Here is a 22,199-nt window from a genome sequence, read left to right on the forward strand (position 1 = left end):
GAAAGATATATCAAAGCTCAAAATTACTGTGATCAAACAACAGCAGGAACAAACCTCCAAACATAATTTTTTTTTTTTGGCATTAATCCTGTTCTGGTCCTCTTTGCCTCCAAAGACTGTAGTGGCTCAAATGAAGAGAGACTTGATAGTTTCTTGAAAATGTACTTTGGGAAATCATAGTAGTCTTTGACGTGTTAAGCATCAGCAAATATCCCAAAACCAGTGCAGTGTCTGTACACTATGTTCTGTGACAGACACTTGAGTCTTGTCTGACTTTTCCTTTAGTTATCATCTTTCTTTATGGGTGAATATTTGTGATGATACAATGGAAAATTGTTCATCATTGTATTTAAATTACCTCCACCCCTAAGACCTGGAAGGTCTAAGATACCTGTGCACCTTACAACAGTACATTTCTGCCTGTGAGCAGCATCACAGGACAGTATTTTAAAACACGGTCTCTTCAAATTGAAAAAAATGTATGAAGGTGCTTCTAATGCAATTAAGTTTTCATTTCGGAAAGTACAAATTCAATGTAATTTTCAAACTCCTTGCAGCCTGTGCCCTTCTATTGCTTTAAGGTACTTTGTATTAAGTTATGTGTAATAGCTTCTCTGCACGCCCACAAAGGAACACTGATAGGCAGCGATGGGGCAGGGAGAACCCAAATATTGCCCTGCCTTGGATTCTTCCAGGCCCATCTCCACAAGCCCAGAGGAGCACAGGACACCATGACAGGCAGGAAACCAAACTGTAGACACCTGGGAATGAAGACCGTATCCAGGCCCCTCCCAGGGCTGCCCCAGGACAGCTCCAGCTCCCCCACTCTAAGTCCGGGTGTGAAACCCATCACCACCAGTCATCCTGAGCAGCTTTTTGGATCACCTTTCTGGTGCTGCTGTGGGGTGGGACACATGGTGGGATACAGGGGAAGAGCGTTTTGGGGTTGTACATGGCTTATTGTTGGAGGAACCAAAGGCGGGAAAAAGGGAGAGATTTAGATGATACTGAGGAAGGACAGGTGTGGAAAAATAAATGGTAAAGGGGATAAAAAGGCTGCATGAAAATAGTTGGCTGGTTGGTATCTCATCTGTGCTGGATCAGTGCAGTCTGTCCTAACTGCTTATTAAATTAGTTTCTAACACCTTTCTGGGTGAGGGGTCTCGTGTGTGTTTGTGTCTGAGCCCAGTGGACCTCTGTCCTGCTCAGCCAGAGAGGGGAGCAGGATGACACCATCTGTGTTGTCAGTTTGTGTTGAGTTTTCTGAGTTGTCTCTCTGTGGTCTGTGTGGCTGACCATGTGTATGTATATATGTGTCATATATATCTGCTCTGTGTGCATGTGCCTAATGGGAATACATCTTATGCATGGTTTAAACTGAGCATTAGCGTCTCATAAATGCATTTTCTACAATTACTGTCTGGATTTTATAAGGAAGCAAGTGTAGGGAAAGAAGGGATATGGATATAGGACATGGGTAGCATGAACTTGAACTTTATTTTAAACAGGCCTGACAGAATTCTCTGCTGGAATGCAGAGGTTCTTGAGCTGGTGAGATAGGTTGGTCAAAGTTTATAAAGTGCAACAGCGTTATATTAAGTACCTTTTATAAAAAAAAGAAATTATTGGAAAATATGCTGAGAACCAGTGGCATTTCATACTACTATTTGCCTCACTAATCGATGTTTTGCACTGTTGCCCCAAATGCAGTGTTTTGGAATACATTCTAACACTAAAGCAGTTTTAGAGTCTTCCCAGAACATTCTCCATTGTTTTTTCTGCAAATAATACCAAAGTGCAGTGGTTTCCTTGTACCAAAGGCCTTCCTTTTAAATCCCTGTGTGAATTGGTCTTACATATTGTCACCTATAGTCTCAACCAGAATCAAGAGTCCTATTACAAATACTTATCAGAGAAGCTAGTGATGTGGAAAAAAGAAGACGTGCATGGAAATTCCAAGGTCCCTTTCAGAAAATTCTAAGATCCCTTTCACTTATTTAAGTTTTTGTGGTGTTAGTCCAGTTTATCCCTTTAGCTGTCTTTTCCGCCTAAAAGGCACACCTGCAAAGCTGCTGAACTTTTTCAGGCCTGTTGTACTACAGTCTGTTGTTGCATGACAAAGCTGTTTCTTGGCTCGCAAACTGTAATTGCTTCTGAGTGTTATAGCATAGGTTCTATTTTTTTATCTTACCAGCAGTGCTGAGCCATGAGACCAATTGAAGCAGTAGACTTTAGAATGAGATATATTAAAATCCTCACAACCATGAAACATACAGTGAGTTATAATAGCAGTTATATAGTAGTATATGCAGTTACTTTGGAACAAAGGTGAAGGAGATGGTTTAATACTCTTGATACACATTTAATCAGCCAAACTGCTGCTCTACTATAATATACCTTATTAAATTAGTTTTATGGTAATAGCTAGGCAATATAGAATGATGGAAAAATCAAAATAACAGAGCCTTGAAAGTTCTGTTAAAAGAATTACTGAAGTTATTCATCATATAAATAAAGGATCAGACCAGACTTCTGATAGAATACTGTCAAAAATAACAGATCTTGGAAAATCACATCTGTCTAAATTTCTGGCAGTAACTTTCCATTTGGTGAAGGATTTTATTTCTGAGCATGCCAAGTTTATGCAAGCATAATTTCATAGAGACGTTTCACAGATTTATGGGTATTGTTTCTAGCCAATCATACAGAAGCAATTAGATACATTACATTTCTGAGAGGAGAAGAATACAATGGGTGAGGTTGGTCTGCAGTAGGACATAGTTACAGCTCTGCAACCATGTTTGTCTTTCCTTGATCCTCTGGGCATGCATCTGCTGTGGTTTCAAATGGTTTAGGCTTTGCAGGCAAAAGCAGCAAGGCTGAACCCTTGTCTACAGTCACAGGAGTGCTGGGGATTTCCCATTGTGAGGTCCAAACCCAACATTTCTATATGAGAGCCTGTTTGGAAGGTCTGCAGGTTGCTGCAAAACTACATGGCCCCTTTGTGGATGGGTATTTTACTTCCAAGGGGACAGATTCCTTCTGGAACTCTGATCAGTGGGAAAGGAAGAACTTTCTGATTAACTAGAGACAGTGTAAGAGAAAATGAGTGGCATTTCCTGGGACCGGATCAGGGTCTTACCCAACATATATGTTCCCATTTTGCCATTCCTGACTTAGATTACTTGATTCAGTATTACAGATTTCTCCAGTTTTCTTTGTAAATAAATGCATTTTGTGGAATAGAATGAAAGGGGAATTTAAAAATAAATAAAAGGCAAGATTTCTTCTGTTGTGAGTGCTGTTAGCACTTGCAACATATTTGGATGATTTCTGAAGCTTAAACTATAGATCTCCTCACTGTATGCTTTAAATGATAGACATTTTAATGGCTCATTAAGATACTATATGTGTGAAAGAATAAAGTTTGCATTATTCTCAGTTAATGTAATGCAATTTTAGAGACTGAGGTATTATAGTATTCAATATAATGAACTCAGTAAGGTCTCCTCCCCTTCGCTGAGGTTAATTCACACACAGAAAAGGAATTGATAGGTTTTTTATTCTGCCCCAGCTGAAGAGCTACATTAGAAACTCAAATAGAGTTAAAAACAATGTAGCTGACTAGATTATCACCAGCCATGGCCACTGGCACATTTGCATCACTGAGTGTCAAAGCAGTGTTTTACCACAGTGCATGAGACTTACCCTTAGCAAGAAAAATGACAACTTGGCATGCTGTATAGCACTGACCATCGTCCATCTTGCTACCAGAAGCAAATCCCTCTCACATTTTGACTTTACTGATGCAGTTCTATGGAATTCTCCTTGGCTAACATCAAGTCATTTAGATCAATTAAATCTACAGTCTTTACATGATGAGTAAATTAATGAATTTAATGAATTTAAATGATCTTTATGGATTACATTTTATGTAAATGAAGATTGCTTGATAAAAGATATGCAGAATGAGTCCCTGAGTTACTGGCCACATACTGATCTCTCTGATATACTGAGTACTGACTGACATTTTGTACCATTTTGTGTGAAATTATCCCTGAGATACACAGTTTCAGTTTAGGTAACTATATTTCTATGAAATGATTGTTAGAGACCTCTCAGAAACTTTTCTTGTTTAGAAGTCATAATTTATTTATGTGTTTATTTATTTTGCTTAATGTGCCAGGCACTAGGAACTAACAGCTTTGAAACTGTTCCCAGTGTCAAACTAAGGTCTTGGAAATATGATTCTCTGGATCTACTGATTAGCTGAACATTGTATGTGTTTAACAGATGGAGAGAAAGGACTTGTAACAACTTTAATATTGTGAAAGTACTAAAAAGAGGCATACTTACCTGTGTATCTGTAAAAGTGACAGAGAAGATGAGTTACAGTTAATACCAGAAAGCTGGAAAATTTGAGACTCGGTTGAGTGGGTGAAATTGAATTTGGTGCTATTATCAACTGAAGCTTCCAAATGAAAGGGGAATCATTTACTGTTTTTTAAAATTTTGAAGTGGGAGGTTGGTAGACTTTATGAGATTTCTAACACTCTGTTTTAAATAGCTATTGTGACAGGCAATGCCTCTGAACATAGGCACGTTAACAAAGTAGTTTGCCCTCATCAGACATATTGCAATGAATGTCAAATTAATTTGCAACATTAATACACTCCTGGAATTACAGTTTTATTCATTCAGAGCTCTGGATACACTGCTGAAAATCCCAGGGATTTAAGTCATGATTAGAAATTTCAAGGAGAACAAGACATGATAATTATCCCCAAATCACTTTCAGTGTTAACTGTGGGGAAATACGGAAGTCAAACTTCTCTCAGAAAGCAAAGGTAGCTGCATATTTATGCAGTGGTACCTCTTTAAATTTATTTTTTTCTCTGTTAATTTTCCTAGGCAAGAATGAGGGCTTAGACATGAAAAACAGTAACTACTCTTTTCAGTTAGTATTTAACACTACAAAATTGATTTTTTGGTATGTACTAAGATCTTTATTTTGTTTGATTACTGGGAATCTTATTTTGTCCTCCCCAAGAAATGGGGGTAACTTTCAACTTAGTTTTGAAATATTTCATAGAAAAATTAGAGCTTTTCTTCAGTCCTTACAAGGTAAACATATCTAGTTGTGGAACTTGCTTGAAGTGTTTTAACAGGGCTTACTTATACGGTCCTGACAAGAAGAGAGGTCAGGCAAGCAAGAGTGGGAAATAATTAAAGCAGTAGTTCTACTGTTGCTGCCATAAGAAACTTCATGTTTTGGATATGTAACATTTCATTCCAGAATGAAATTATTCTGTTCTACATATGCTTTAATTTACTACCGGGTATGTAAGCCTCATGACATGCAGGTGTTATCACCTCCATTTTTCTGTGTTAATGGAAAATGATGTCCTGGTATGCAACTTCCTTTGGCTCAGCTGTGAATTAGAGCTGAGAAAACTGTGAGATGCTCCTTTCTGCTGTGCTTTAGTGAACCGAAAAATTTATTTAGATTGCAGTTATATTGTAGCGCATTTGTGAGGTGTTGTAGGGTTTTGGTTTGCAGACTACTGTGCTAAAATAGTGCCAGATTCCATATATGTTCTCTGTGTGTATGGGTGTTTATATGTGTATATATACGGCTCAGCTGGTCATCAGGCTTGCTGTTGGAAGATGAGTTACAAATATAAGATGTTTCTGTCATGTAGCATCCTATTGAGGGACCGGAGAACTGAAGACACAGTTCCTTTCTGAGAATGGTACAATTATGCTTACTTCTTTATATATTTTAATGAAATCATTAAACCGACAACATTAAAAGATTAAAATTGGAAAGGTGGTAAATACAAGCAGTTCCTTGAGTGGCTGAGCTAATGAATTCTTTCTTTATGGATCTGTGTTTTGTGCTTGGATGCCTTAGTGTTTAGTAAAGTAGAAACATTTCCTGCAGTCGAGTCATTCATAATGGCTCTATTAACTGTGGATTATCCAAAGTCTAATCAGAATGAAGTTCACTTTGAACCCTTTTCCTTAATGAATGTACTAAATTGTAATAATCTCTTAAGAAGCTTTTTTGACTTTAATAGCATGGATATGGGTACTGTACTGATACTTCACAGTCGACAGCTCATCTCTTGCCATCTCATAGAAACAACTGACATGCGAAGACATTATGAAGAAAAACTTCAAATTGTCTGCCATTTGAAAACTGTAACATAAGAGAACAAATAATAAAAATAGATTTATTTTGTGAAGTAAAACAATAGTTTCATTAATAGTTTACATAACAGTGAGTGATAACATAACTCAATCTGATTTTTTTGCAGTACCTAAATGATAATACCTAACTGATAATTTAGGTGAGATTAGCAATAAATGTTGCTGTGCTGATTTCCAGTGTGGGAGGGATTATAATCTGTAGAAAACATGAGGATGAAGAGTGAGAAATAACAAAACAAATCATGCTTTTTTACTTAATTTAAAAATTTATTCCTTTTTGTGCTGTTCATGTTTGGCTTGTCTTTCTGCAAATGTGTTTCATAGTTATAGTAGTTCAACATGATTAAATGCTTTTTAAGATACAGATTAATGCATTTGAAGGCACATTGGTGATTAACAAATATTTTTGTCTCTCTGTGTGTTTAACTGTTTCTTAACTCACCTGTAGAAACTAATACCAGATAAAATCCTCATTAAGACAAAGTCAATTTGTAGTTTTAAGCCAAGTTAGCATCTTTGAGTAAACTCGTGCTCCTTCTGGGCCCTCTGATGTTGTTGGCTAACAAAACTGCAGACTGTTTTTCTCGTCATCTGATTAATAGTGTCTATTTTTCAATCTATCAAGCATCAGTAACTTTGTGTGTCTAAAAGTGAAAGTCCTCTGATAAATTAATTACCACGACACAATAATGCAATTATTTTATATTTTCAGGGAGAGCATGTAGTCTTGTTTGTGCAGCACTTTTTCCCAAAAAGCTGAAAAGAAAGAATTTTGTGAATGTAGAGTTCAATTTTGAATTATTTAGATAGTCAAAACTTCTATTAAAGCCAGTTCTCAATCTTCATTGGCTTGTAGTGCCTTGTTCAGTATTAGGATTTTATTAACACATAATGACAAAATAGAAAAAGTCCTGATGTGGGTAAGGTAGCTATAGTTTTAATCGATATTGAGTCACTATGACCGGATTTCAGGTCAATCAGAGCTTCTTGTATAATGTTGGTTATCTATAGATAATGGCTTTGGGAGGATGGAGTAGAATTCAGTCTGGTTTTAAAAGCAAGCATTGGAAAATGCCCAGATGCCAGGTCTGTGCTGGCGGTCAGGCTATGCTTCCCTCTGGTTGAGGTCCCACACTGCAGATTTCTAGTTACAGGACCCAAGTGAGGGCCATGTCCCCTGAGGTAGTCCATGAGGACAAAGGAATAGGCTCAGTCCTTTCCAACCCCAGCTAACAGCCAGGTTAGCTCCTCGAGGACGGGCATTAATCAAGGATAATCTTTGATGCCTGATCTATAGGCTTTCAGTGACAGTGTCAAAGTTCCCATTTTTTGTTCTAGTGCAGAACAAAAAAAATGAGTCAAAACCTCTGTATTGCTTGCAAGATGCAGTTACAGCTTTGATTAGCATTTTCATCATGAACTGATGAAGAAAAAATAACTGTTTTGCAGTCGTGGTATCATTTCAGTATATGACTGAGAAGAAAATAGTGGTGAAATAGTGAAAGGTGGCTGCTTACTTGAATGAAACTACCTTCATAAATAGGCATAAAAATTTCAAATGAATTTCAGTTGTGGATTCTGTGGTGCCCATAGATAAAAGTCTGCTGCTATTTGCTTGGATGAAAATCTGTAAGTACTAAAAGTGCTGTTTGAGAGGTAATTCGAGTTATTTTAACTGGGGGAAAGTTTATTGGCTCACAGTCTAAAAATGAATCAGCTCTATTAACAACTGCTCTTGAATTTATCCATTAAAAGTTGATATTTTGTTTGGAGAAAGCCCCAGTTTAGACGGTAAAGTATGCAAACTCTTTTAAGAAGGTGAGGACCTGGAAACTGGTTTGCTGTCATCACAGGTAAGTAATTTTTTTTGTAGACACTTTCACCATTTGCTTATGGGGGCAACTGAGACCTGTGGTCTGTGAGGTACTCTGAAACTTTTTAAAAACACCCAGCCTACTACATAATACAATATAGTTTAATTTTTCCCTCCCCATTTCTATCTTTCTTTAAGGTGGAAAAATGGACGTGAGTTTCTAGAAGCCAAAAAAAGGTTGGAACAAATTTTGCTCAACTTCTGATTTAGTTTTTTCAATGTAAATGTGCACTCAGAGTCAGCAGGAACATGGTTTAAGCCTGTACAGTAAATTAAAGTTTAACATAATGATATTCTGACTATTTAGGTTTTCTTTCCTAATATTTCTATTAGAATTGCATTAAGTTTGCTTACTGAATAGGTTAGAGAGGGGTACTCTTACACTAACCTACTGGCATCTCAGTATTTTATCTGTATGATGTGACCTGCTCTATTCCTGGTCTGCCAGGAATATTTATTTATTTATTTATAACTTAATTCCTTGCACATATCACACTTGCAGCTTTGCATAAAATAGTTTCCTGCTTTCTAGATGGATTTGTGTTCAGCTGCAGGTCAGACTGCACCAAAAAAGGTAGTGGAGGAGATTTTCTGTATTTTCTTGGTACCAACAATCTGTTCCTTTCTTAGGCTGACATGGAGTTGGGATGAAAAATTTTTGAAATGAGCTCCACAAGAAAGAATAGAGGGAGAGAAGGAGATGGAAGACAATTGAATAGCTAGACCAGAAAGATCTAATCTCATAACATGATCAAAGAAAAAATTTTAGGTGTGTCTGAACTGTGGTGGTGTATCCTGTCTCTTGATTGTCCAGACTCAGTGATTATAGAAAAATGCTCCCACTCTGTTTCTCCTGTGTCACTTAGTTTCCTTTCTGTGCAGTGAAAATCTGGAGGGTCAGAGGACTTAGACAAGCCTCAGGTCTTGCTGCATCACAGAATCATGGGGCAGCTGGAATGTGCACCTAGAACTGCAGTTTTGGAGATATTTTTGGTTACCACAGACAGATGTGTGGGCTGCAGACTGCTTGGTTATTGAATAATATATAAAACTTAATATCCTTTCTTTCAAATGGAATTATTCAAGTCAATGCCAAGAAGAAGAGACCGGGAGAAGCAATAACAAAGGTGTGGGGTTTGTTTTTAAGGAAAGATATTGGGAATATGTTTGACGGAGAACAGGAAGATGGAACAAATTTAGATTGATGTACAGTATTAGTGCATTCAGAGAAGGAATCCTTAGATTAAAAGCTTAAAGGGGAAAAGTTCTGCAGCGCAAAGAACTGTGTCTTGAGGTATGTGTAGCACAATGTGGCTGTGAGGTTAAAGTGTGCCTCTAAGCTCTCTCATAATAACTACAATTAGCATGCTCACCAAAGGGCACAATTTGGTCCTGTATTTTTATTTCATTGTAATGCAGTTCAGATGTAGAAATTAAAAAATAGCTTTCTATTTTTAAGATAAAGAAACCATACTGCTTATTTTCTGAATGCTAGAGATGCTCTATTATAATTGCATTTGCAGCAAAACTTTGCCTGTAAAAAACAAAATTAGTTATTTCCATGACTCATCTTGAAGGAAAAAAATAATTCTCAGTGCAACTTATATTTTCTTTCAGGTTTTGGGCTATTAAAAAATTGATCCACATTAGACAGAAAATTGCTGGGGTCCAAGCTAGATTGTTGCTTATAGTAAGCTGAACAAGAGATTGGTTTATCCACCACCTCTGAATATTAGGCTGAGGTACCTAGGCTTGACTATCCAAAAAAAGGCTGCTATATCTTTCCATCCTTCAGGCAATAATGTTTACTCACCCTTGTAAAGTCATCTGAGATCTTGTATCTATGACAGTGCGAATAGTAATGAGCAGCAATGCTGAACAGGGAGGGGAAAAAAAGGCTTAGAAGCGCTGTATTTAATTTTTTTAAAAGTAATGGATTCTGACTTTATTTGCATAGCTAAATGATTTATTTCCATACACACTGGCTGCCAGAGATCCCTATATAATATTGTCAAGTAATGAAATCTAAAGACACTATGGATTATTGTTTTGGTATATATGCAATGTTCAATGTAAAGTGGTTTCATGCAGAGAACTGAAATGAGACACAGATGATTCATTTACACATTTATTTACTATCCTGCTTACTCTATCAGACTGGAATGGAGAACAATGCATTTATTTTACAGACATTTGACATAAATTAAACAGGTATTTTGATGTTGAACAATTGTACAGACTACAACATGCATATTAATATGTAGATTGGTGCAGAAATATTTAGTTGATCAGCAAAATCTAGTATGACAAAAATAATAATCACATTTCCTTTTTTATGAAGTTAAAATGCAGCTGATATGGAGACATTGATACGGATAGCACTAAATGTGAGAAGTTATTAGTCTAATGGAATCAGATGGTTAGCTGAAAAGATAAAGCTATTGTCAAACAGTCTGATCTACAAAAAGAAATTAAATCAAAATGTTTCTAACATACAATAATAATAATAATAATGAAAAAAAGCATGTTGGATGCAATTACCATTGCAAAATGCCCTATTATTCCCCTTCCCCACCCCCAAATACAAACAATGCATGAAGCAAAAGCAGCATATTCTCCCACAAAATATCTGGGGCATTTTGTAAAGGCAGATGAATGAGATTAGACAAGACTTATCACATATGCTTTTACCTCCTAGTGACAGTTCTTTAAAGAAAGGTATGTTGTTAATATAGCATTGTATGATGAAATGTTGCTAATTTTGTAAAATTGAATAATAGTGAAGACACTGCTATCGCGCCAAGAGAACTTGAAAAAATACTGTTGTGCTTTTTTTGTTTGCAGCATTCAGAGCATTCACAGAGGAATACAAAGTAAAATTCATTAAACTCAATAAAACTCATAATAGTCATGCTACCATATCTAAGAAACTAACACAGTAATAACTTATAAACATGAATTAGTACATATTTTTAGTTGATATTTACAGTGATCTTAAAGCAATAGGCTATGTATTCAACTCTCAGGTTCTTTGTACACTAATCCCTCCATGTTTCAGCTTATCAGCATGGCTCCTTTGACTTTTGGAAGAGTTACATAGGTAAAACTCTGCATAACTCTTTGAAAATTTAGAGGTATAAATCCAGAACTCTGCATCCTAGCAGAAGAACCCATGATTGTCCCCAACAGTTTTTTTCTTTTTTTCATTTTGTAATATGTGTTAGAAACTGTTCCTTTTGCCTAAAGCTATAATATATTGCTCCATCCTTCAGTTTTATACAGGCAGAATTCCCATTGGCTTTCTGCTTAAGGACTTCAAGAACAGGCATAAATGTTTTGTATTCTGAACTTCCACTGAGAGATGCTATCTGAGCAGAACCTAGAGCAAAAATATCAGTATAAGACATGCGTCCTTCACCTTGAAATTGTTAAAAAATTAAGGTAAGTAATAGGCTTTTTGTTTCTTGCATTACCTTTTACAAGGTATGTCCTAGATGTCAGAGCAACTAAGCACATGATCAAAACCCTACTAGGCCTCCAATTTAAATAAATTTCAACTGATGATCCAAATGGAAAGATATCTAGACATGGTAGATTGGCACAAAATACTCAAGCTGGGTTTCTGATCCTCCATCACTGCTTAGCCATTTGCACAGCCATTTTTTTTTAATTCATACAGGTATAAACTAAGAGTTACTGTTAAGTGAAATAGGGCTACTTGCAGTCAGTTTAATCATTCCACTGATTTAACAGTTTTGGAGTAAGAGTCAATGTAGGGCTGTCTGTACTGTCTTAAATGTAACACCAAATTCAGGTAAATTGACTATAGAAATACACAGTATTTAAGGGGTGTGGTCCAAACTACAAACCACAACTCTTCCAAGGGTTATCAGGAATGTATTGTTTAGATGATTCCACCTGGGTTAAGTTACACTGGGGCCAATTTAATCTTTGGCTTTATATTGTTCTTTTTATGCAATACCACTGATGACAATGCCAAAACTTGCTTGAGTAAGGGATTTAGCCAAGACTACATGGACTGGAGGTAATAACCATGGTAGAGATAGTCTATGGCTACAATAGCAAGTAGTACAACACAACAGAAGCAGATTCGCTGAGGAAAACAATCTGTGCTGACAATTCACACTGTGTATGAGGGCTACTATTTTGGACTAGTCTGGCACCAAGGCCTGAGCACTTCGTAGTGGCTGCAGCACTGGAGGTGCCCTCATGGAACAAGTTTTCTGGTTCACCTTCATGTAAAAGTAATCCAGTTTGCATGGTCCAGCATGACTCTGTGATATGAATCAAGCAGAGTAGCGGGGATAGCTGAGAGATTCATGTCAAGAGAGCTCTCCTGATTTCCACTAAGATGTCAGTGTAAACACAGATGTAGACTTCCAGATTTAGAAATGTGCATTACTTCTGCTGAGATTAAATATATATTTAGACGCTTACTTGAGGTAAAAAATTAACCTAATTATATTAATTACACAGACTGCTCTTAGATCCAGGGTTTACATTAACCACAGGACTACCGTCAATGTCTAAAGTAATGACATGTCACAGTTCTGTTTGGTTCATAGGTATAGTTAGGATAATCTTTTTGAATGAAATGTTAGCTAATAGCATGTTCTTTATCTACTTTTAATTACAAAGAGCAGTAAGTATTTGTGTGCTACTTCCTTGTTCTACCTGAATCTGTGTCAGATGTCATAAAAGAAAATTAAATAGGTATCAATAATATAGTACTATAAGGTATCACTGCTGTTTTGGAAGAAATCCCCATTGCACTAAAAGGTAATACTTCTCAAATATCATAACACAACATTTTCAAAAAATATTTAAACCTGCAACAGAAAAAACACAGAAGTATGTTACTCCACCTTCAGATGTCACAGGCTGTATAATTACTGAACAAGAAACCGTCACAGACGATGCAAACAATTTTGCTCTTCATGCCAGTCACCTAACATTTCTTCATTAAGGAAACTGATAGAGTAGCTGCAAAGGATTTGGGTCCCAGAACACCTGATCTGTTTCAGAATATGAAAGTATTTCAGCTGGAGTTTAAACTGAGTACAACTATGTAATAAAAACGGAGAAGAGACAAACAGTAACACTTACACTGGTGGCTCTCTTAATAGCATTTAGCAGTCAACTGCTTTTACAAAGCTCTTTCAAAAGCATTGAACAAATGCACTGAAACATCTTGCACGTTGAGGGAGACACTGGAGGAGTTAGAGCATTTTAAAACTAGAAAACGTTAAGTTGTGAGATGGTATGGCGGCAACAGTAACAGAAAGAAACGACACTCAGTTCTTCTTGCTCCTTGGTTCAAATGCAATAGAGTCCATCTGGCCATTTGCACCAGACAACCAAAATGCTTTCCTGATAAACAAGACACACCTAGCATTTTGTTTGGTGGGTTGTCTTCTAAATGCTCCCAAGAAGAAAAGGTTGGTGTTTGGAGGGCAATGGGAAGAGATCTAAATATCAACAAAGATAAGAACACAGCATCTTATTTTTCAGGAAAGTCTCTGAAAAATGATTACAGATCAGATATTCATGTAGCAGGCAAGTGGGTAATAACATCACTGAAAGCCTCAGTAGAGACCTCTTGGTTCTAGGATAAAAATTAAGATTGGGTAGGACTGGAATTAAATCTTTTACTACTGGCATTTTTACCTCATTAAGTGTGAACAAGGACTATTTTATATGTTTTATTATATCTCTTGTTTATATAGTATATTAAAATATGCCTTGTTTACTTACAATTTTCTGCCTTTATTTCCTCTTTGCTGTATTTGCATCTCTTCCTTGATCTGTGCTGGTTATTTTGAAAAAACATATTTCTTGCATATTTTTTTTGCTTTTAAAATATGTTTTGCATGATCAAAATGTTACACTTTATCTTCTATCCAAATTATTCAAAAATGATATTAATTTAGAAAAACAGTCAGGTAGGCCCTGGACATTTTTACGAGGCTGACTGTATATGCAGTAGGGCTCAAAAAGGACAACTGGCTTTCGTACTGGACTGTGGTTTAGAGCTGAAGTTGAAGCAATTACTTAAATAATTTGAAGGTAAACCTTGTTTAAACAGATCTAAGGAAACAGAAGCTCAGTCTACATGTAGGCGAAGAGACATACTTTTAAAAGAACTAACTGTTTTTCAAAGAATAAAAATATGTTGCCCACTGTTACCTGTTAGAAAAAGACTCAAGAAGCCAATTGTCATTTTGATTTATGTACGTTACAGGCAAAAATACAATTTTTCTTTACAGACTTTTGGTTATGTAATATTGTGCTAAAAAGCTCTTCCAAGTCAGTTGCTCTAGTGGTAGATCAGATATCACCTCTCTAACATCACCAATGTTTGAATTTTGAGACCAATTTTGAAGTGAGGACACAGTGCATTAGATTGCTGCATTAGCACAGAGGCTGCTATGTTCTATACAATGAAGCATTAAAAGGCCTTTTGTGTTTTTACTTAAAAAAGTGTATTTTATATAAATTCTGTAGTGCAATAACTTCCTACACCATTTTACATTCTTTACGTTGTATGCTTCCCCTGTAAACAGCTTTCCTGTATGAACTTACTCTGCAGTTTGTGCGATATATTATTCCCCCCACCCTAGATTTGGATTAAGGTGACTATTTGCTCAAAAATTGTTCTGATTACTCTGTGAACATCTTTTAAATGTGTACATTTGGTTTCATCATTGAAAAGGAATGAAAACTTTGATTCAGGATTCTGCAGTTAGTATAAAATATAAAAAAATAGATTGATTGCAAAGCTATCTCCCTGAACAATCTTCATTTTCCAGTGATATGAAGAGTCAGACCCCTTTCAGGTGCACAGGGGAGTGACTTCATCCTAAGACTCCTTACGTTGTTTTGAAATTCCACAACTGTTGGAGACTGACTCCAGAACTCAAAAACAACCCTCCCCTTACTGTAGTGAATGGGTAAGACTGAAATGGCTTCAGAGTTTTAGAAAAACAGAAAAATATGCTCACGTAATTTTGCATAATTTGCTACATAGCAATTCATGATGAATGAAGTGATCCTGGACTGCACTTGCTACACCTGCTGTAGTGGAATGAAAGCTAGGTTCAGTCCTGCAGATGCTCAACTGAATGTTTTAATCAGGAATTATACATGAGCTAGGTATTCAGGATTGGATCCCATGTATGCAGTCAAGACTGGAAAAACCAAATGTCTAAACCTGTGCTTCTGGAAATAATGCTCAGCATAGTCAAAAGTATATAATTAAATTATACCAAAAGCACTACTAAAGCTTAATCCTTTTGCTTCCAAGATTTCAAAAAAATACATCTGTTAATAAAGAGAGTTGCATTTCTTTTGCTTGTACAATTTCAAAATAAATGTGCTTCTCTGAAAACCTCTAAAATATGGCAGTCAGTAATGGCCTGGTCTTCTCATCTGATTTATATAGCTAAAGATCCTGTTGGTTTTCATCGAGAGAGAGAGGCTCTTGCCATCCTCATTTATATTTCAGTCAGTCCCTTTTTCCGTCAGATTCCCATTGGTTTCAGGGGAAGTTCATCAACTGAGGCTTTGATTTTACTGCTATTGATTGTTTAAGTGATTTTAATAGGGCAGAATCAGGTTTGCATAAAGTTTAGCTCAGGAGAGCTTAAGGAATCAAATCTCTGCTCCTGCAATATGTTCCCTATGGCTGGACTCCTTCCTTTCCACCAAGTGGCACAGATCTAAGGGAACTTTTCCAAAGAGTAGGAGTCACCTGGGAGAAAAAGCACACAGAAGGAACATGACACAGACCTCAGTCTTGCCAGAACAACATCATTATCTTGAATGGGATTTTTCTGTGGAACCAGAGCATGGGATCAGGTCCCATTTGGACTTAATTTTGTCTTCATTAGTTCACTGGGATGTAAAGGCAGATCGAACAGGCCCATGTGATTTCATAAAACTGCACACAGAAAATACAGACCAATACTTTAGGCATATAAAAATTGACTGGCATTTAGTTTTAGTTACTGAAAATATCTAGGAACTAAAAAATAAAAATAAATGTAGAAGATTAATGACTATAAAATACTCAAGAGCTAATTTTTGGAAAGTGAGACACAAGGTGATTGAAAAATGTTAAGCAGAATGCCATATAAATAGGTAAAACTGAATGCAACAAGTTGCAATGAACTGCAACTAAGAAAAAAGAGGTTCATTTTTATTTTGAGAATTAATGACCAGACGTTGTTTTGGAAAAATATTTGAAATGACTGAAGAGACTCTTCAACGTTATCTTGTTATGGAAATCAGAAAACTTATGGCAATATATATGAAACTTTTTTTTTTTTTAACTCAAAGGATTGTGCTGTGCTCGTCGTTTAGCCCAGCCACCAGAATCCATGTTTTGGGGCTTTTTGAATGCTTCTTTTCCATGGGCCAGACTTGAGTGAGGTCTGTGGCATCAGCACAGCCATTTCAAGCAGGGGGCAACGTTGCAATAAAAATGCTTGCTCTTTTACATTAAATGCGTTAGGTGCCTGATTTTTACTCATTTAAGTGACAGAAAATGACACATAAGTAAAAATTAACCGAGGTCCACTATGGGAAGTAGAAGCCTGCTGTTACAAACCATGAGTTGGTTGGTCTAAAGTGCTTTTAGGGCTTCTATTCCTGTTGTCTCAGTGTCTTTGCAATGCTTGCTGTTACAGCACTGACCTGGAAGAAGCATTCCCTCCCTTCTGTGTGTGTGGAAGCGAGAAGCTCAGTTGCTGACAACAATCCCATGGAGCCATGGGGAACTGATGCTAGAATTTCTAAACCTCCTCAGACTTTTAACTGCTGGACCCTCTGGCTATTAGCTTTGAGGCTGGACTGCTGCCCTTATAAAACTGTTGTAAGGGATTATCCAATTTCAGCAGAAATCAGAGGATAGTGTAAAAATACCTGTATTCTGCTTTACTAAAAAAACCCCAACAATTTGTAGGCCATGCCTGTGTAGCTGCATACTTTTGCTTATGGTTAGGATCAATGAATTGAATAAACTTTTTATGATTTAGGGAATTAAAGTGATCTATAGGCCTTTTTAAATATTATATCATAGGAAGCTATTGGTGCTGGATAAAAAATAAAGCTTTTTTCAGACAGTGGTTAGATCGGTACTTTGTAATGAAGCTTTGGTTCAGCATCTTTCTTTTACAAAGCTGGAGAGTATCAGAGAAACCAAAGGTGCTTTGGCAGTTGTCAATGGAATGATTGATATTTCCCTTTATTTGAGTGCAAGGGAAAGCCTATACTCCATTTTGGAACAGCCATGCGAGGATGGCTTGAGGCAAAGTTGGTGAGTCAGCTGATACCTTTGGTCAGTCCAGATGATTGAACTGAAAAACACAGACAAGCTTTGGGCCATGGAAGACCTGGGGCAAGTTACATATACTTGAAACCCCTTTTTTTCCAGCTATATGATTTGTGATAATAGAAGGTACTACTTTCCCCTACAAAGTTTGTCTCTTATGTCCTTACACCATAACAGATTCAACAACATTGCCATTATTGAAGTATGGGAGAGAGCTCAAAGATCATGTAGGAGCAAACATTGTTAAATCAAAGGAAAACCAGAATGTGGGTAGTTGAGGTTTTTTTAATACCAAGCTAAAAGAAATATTCTAAGAGATTGAGAAATTTTGGATATGTCTATAGCCATTTGGCACTATTTATTGCCACAGAAATAACTATGTTTTTGTATTTTAAAATGGAATGGCTTTTTCTTAGTTATGAAATGTTGGCGGTTTTCTATAAAAATATCAAATGCTTCAAGTTCTGGTCATTAAATCTTTGCTTTTCCTCATAGGATCATTAATTAAACTGACAAATGCAATAAGTAAAGTTATGCAAATAAAAAAAAAATCAAGATTTACAGCACAGATAAACTAAAATACTGTAGTCCTTAATTAACAGATATATTAATGAGCTTTTTAACAGAAAGCAAGATACGTGAGATGCTTTAAGTAGAAGTTGCAATTTTGCAACATAAGTCTGTACAAAACCTCCAGTCAGCGCGCTGTGAAGGAAGTACCTGTGTCCCAGGAAATGCTTTTTCCGTAAATCCTTGTTAACAGTAGCTTTCCCCCCAACCCCAAACTATTTACAAATATATGCATTTTGCAAGCTCAAAGCACCTTGTTTCACATCTTTATGAATGCATGCATTGACATTTCATCCTTTCTTGTGCAAATTCTAAAATTCATTGTAACCAAGAAAAAAATGTTAAAAGAGTTCAAAATCTGTCTACAATCATAAGTGAAAGGATCAAAAATGTCAGATGTTGCAGAACACTGGCTCCTAACAGAGCTCTCTTTATTTTATTCACTGTTCTTGAGTCATTTTTTTTTCCCCATTTTTTTTTGTTTGTTACAAAAAGCAGTCTTTTTGTTTTTAAATTAAACAGTATTTAAACTAAACAACTCTTCATGCCATGCAAAAATAACATTTTATGCACTTTTTTGAGGCTTTTCATGTTTTAGTTCATAGGCATTACTAACTGTGTTTTAAGAAAAGGTATTTTTATTGCTTTTGTAACTAGTCACATGCTAGTTTCACGTGTGGGACAGTAACCAGTTTCTCCCGGACTTGAATGAATTTCTGGGGCAAATAAATGATTTTCCATTTTGTGACCTTCTTGGTTACTGTCTTGCTTTACCTCACCCACAGCATGGTAAATGTCTTGAGTACAGTTGTGGCTCATGCTTTTGGGTGAAGAGCTGACCTGTGGCTCCTCTGTTAAATGGTTGCCATCACTGTGTTTATCCCCACAGCAATTTGTCTTGATATCCTGCTGTTTCTCATGTTTTATACCACGTAACTCCATAAACTCTTCTTCTTCTCCAGTGTCTATTTCAGTGAAGCTCTTCCTCTCTTTTGAAGGGAAAATGAAAATCTTTTGTTTGGGAAAGAGAGGGGATGATTTTTTAGCAGGTCCCTGACAAAGTGGTGTGTCAGCACCAAGTAACGGTCGTTCACCTTGGGGTGAATTTTCTTCTAGGAGAATAGTGCTGATGTGCTGAGGGGTGGCCTGTGTGAAGTCTGTTCCTGCCGTTACTGGCAGTGGCCTTGCAGTGCTTGGTGGAGTTTGTGGAGCACCACCTCTGTTGTCTTTAAAATTAACCTTAAGGGATCTGGATTTTAATGGGTTGCTACCTTTCAGGGAACTTTTGGGGCTTTCCATGGCAGTGTCAAAATGCAAATGACCATGCAAAACAGTTTGGGACCCACTGCCATCACTGATAACAGCTCTGTCAATTGGATTATAGTCGAAGGTGACATCAGTTGGAGAAAATACTCTGTCTTTTGTGAATGGTATGAGCTGAGAACTCCTTACTCTTTGGTTGTCTTCCACATTAACAGCATCAGCTGGAAATCTCATCTGCAAGTGAGAGCCAGGAAACAGAGAAAGGGGTGACCTCTCTGTTTCTGTGAAGTCGGTTGCACAACTGGCAAAACTATCAATACTGGATGTGCTTCTCATGTCCGTTATGATGTCCGTAGGTCCAGCTGACAATGGATCTCTCTGTCCAGTAACTTCTTCCATTTCTATTTCTTCTTCATACACAGGTGGCTTTGCTGACTGGTCTTGGTAACCAGCATTAAGATTAGGCTGAGACTGAGTTTTAGTAATTTCATTATACAACATCTCCAGTTTTTGGGCACTGAGGTGCTGTGGGCTGGAGGATGCTGCAGCATTGTTTAATTGTTCATGGGAGTCTTGTTGACTGACTTCTTGGTATTTGTTCTCATAAGACTTGTTTGAGCTTGTTTCAGACATTGTCCTTCTGGCCCATTTCCACCGGCTTGGGGACAGGTGGTTGTCATCAGCTGTCTCCTTTGGATTGGCTGCTTCTCCAGGCTTACCTGAATCTACTGCTACATCTATCATTTCCATACTGCGAGCAAAGGCATCTTTCAGGTTCATAGAGACAATACTGCCATTTCTTTTAGCTCGCTCAAGTGCTTCTCTCCTCTTAATTGCCTTCTCCTGTCTTTTCTGCTCCTTATAAAACTCTGAAAAATTGTTCACAATAATTGGTATAGGCAGGGCTATGACCAGCACTCCAGCGATACAGCAAAGTCCTCCAACTATTTTACCTAATAACGTCTTAGGATAAATGTCACCATATCCTACAGTAGTCATAGTGATCGTTGCCCACCAGAATGATGCAGGTATACTGGTAAATTTTGTAGCATCCTCATCCTTTTCAGCAAAGAATACAAGACTTGAAAATATCATTATTCCCATGGCTAAAAATAATATCAACAAGCCCAATTCATTGTAACTGCGCCTGAGCGTAAAACCTAAAGACTGAAGGCCTGTTGAATGTCTGGCGAGCTTAAGAATCCTTAGGATCCTCATAATACGAAATATCTGAACCACACGTCTGACGTTTTGGAACTGCAGGACACTTTTATTGGACTCCGTGAGGAAAATGGTGACATAGTATGGCAAGATAGCCAATAAGTCAATGACGTTTAATGGGCCTTTGAAGAACTTCCATTTATTTGGTGAGGACAGAAAACGCAAAAGGTACTCCATGGTAAACCAAGCAATACACACAGCTTCAACGTGTGCTAGCTGAGGGTTGTCATTTGGCTGCCCAAATTCATCTATTTCTTGAAGCTCTGGCAGTGTGTTAAGAGACAAAGCAATAGTGGACAGTACGATGAACAGAATGGACACAATGGCCAAAATCTGTAAAACAAAATAAACAATGTTTTGGTTAGACTGATATAAGTGTATTAGTCAGGGCTTGCTTAAATCCTTTCAAGTGTGCATGTGTCAAATAAACTCAGAATGATGGAAGCTGCTTTGGCTGCTTCATTCATTATTTTGTTTTAATGTTTTGATTTTTGCACAGAGAGAAAACAATAGAATCATCTTAGACATTGTCAAAACCTGATGGTTTTACTGCCTGCAGTAAGCCAGTACATTTCAGAAATCAAGCCATGATTCGTCTTAACATTTTTTTAAATTAAAGTGGAAGGTGGTATTTATTCTTGCAAGTTACAAAGTGAAGGATATAAAGTTCCTGAAAATGTGCAGAACATTATTAATTTTCTGCATTAAATATAATTATGTAAAACTTTACACAGTGCAGAGAAGTGACTGGGAAATACCACGTGTAAAGCTGTCAGTTTAGTACTACATAGTGCACACCTTCTTAGCTGTGTGTAAATTTATGAGCCAGAAGTCAAAGTTAAGAAAAATAAACAAGAAACATTGTTCAAGAGACTAGTCCTGCCAAATTGTCATGTCTAGACAAATTTCAGGTGCTAAAAGAATTGAAGGTATTTACCCTGAATTAGGTTGAGAGCAAAATGTTAAAAAGTAAGCAGTAGTATGAAGGTGAACCCAGTTTCTCATCATGATTAAAATGTGTAAGTAGATGAATGCTTCCTAGAAATTATATTGCAATTTCTGTCTTGGGAGATAGGTTTTCTGAAATATTTTGTCATTCATTTTGATAAAATTCAAGCACCTCTGTACCTCACAGCCTTCCATTTTGCCTGGAATAGCTGGTCATTCTCATCTACAGAATCAATATTATGAGAAAAGAAATTAATCTATCAGAGAACCTAATGGTTTCACTACGAAATAAAGTTATTTATACTCAAAGGAATATGGGCAGCTTTGAGATAGTGTGCAAAGTGTTAAAGTGATGCAAAAATTATTATAACACTTTACTTGGAAAAATATATTGTTTTCATTAGAAGTCCTAAGTAAATACAGGTTTCTATTAGAAATACCGAAACAAATTGTTTTCTGATTTAAAGCTCAGTTTAAGCTCATTCACAAAAGCATTTGCTCTAGTTTCTCAGAAATGGTACTGTTAAATCCATTTGGTGATGTCTGGTGTACTTCCAAGGCCACACTAAGTCTGAAAAAATTGCTGTAATACCCAAGAAGAGTGAAATGCAGCTATGCAGAACGCAGGTGTGGTGAGTATATGGTGAGAGACTGGTCACAGTGGTGATAACGGCTCCAGAGATGGAAAGGGCACCTCACTCTAACTTGGAGAAAAATAGCAGTAAGCCTGTTTCAGCTATGGCTTACTAAGCACAAATT

General features: G+C 36.9%; 1 protein-coding gene across 1 annotated transcript in view; it reads right to left on the reverse strand.

Annotated features, from left to right (window-relative positions):
- Positions 1-10,087: 10,087 nt before the first annotated feature.
- Positions 10,088-22,199, reverse strand: part of KCNB2 (potassium voltage-gated channel subfamily B member 2) — a 201,977-nt gene continuing 189,865 nt past the window's right edge. Inside the window, exon 3 of the mRNA XM_074898844.1 lies at positions 10,088-20,825. Within this exon, the coding sequence (XP_074754945.1) occupies positions 18,666-20,825 (2,160 nt within the window). The 3' untranslated portion in view covers positions 10,088-18,665. The remainder of the gene's footprint in view (positions 20,826-22,199) is intronic.

Source organism: Athene noctua, chromosome 2, assembly GCF_965140245.1.
Source record: "Athene noctua chromosome 2, bAthNoc1.hap1.1, whole genome shotgun sequence".
In the NCBI taxonomy this organism is placed as follows: domain Eukaryota; kingdom Metazoa; phylum Chordata; class Aves; order Strigiformes; family Strigidae; genus Athene; species Athene noctua.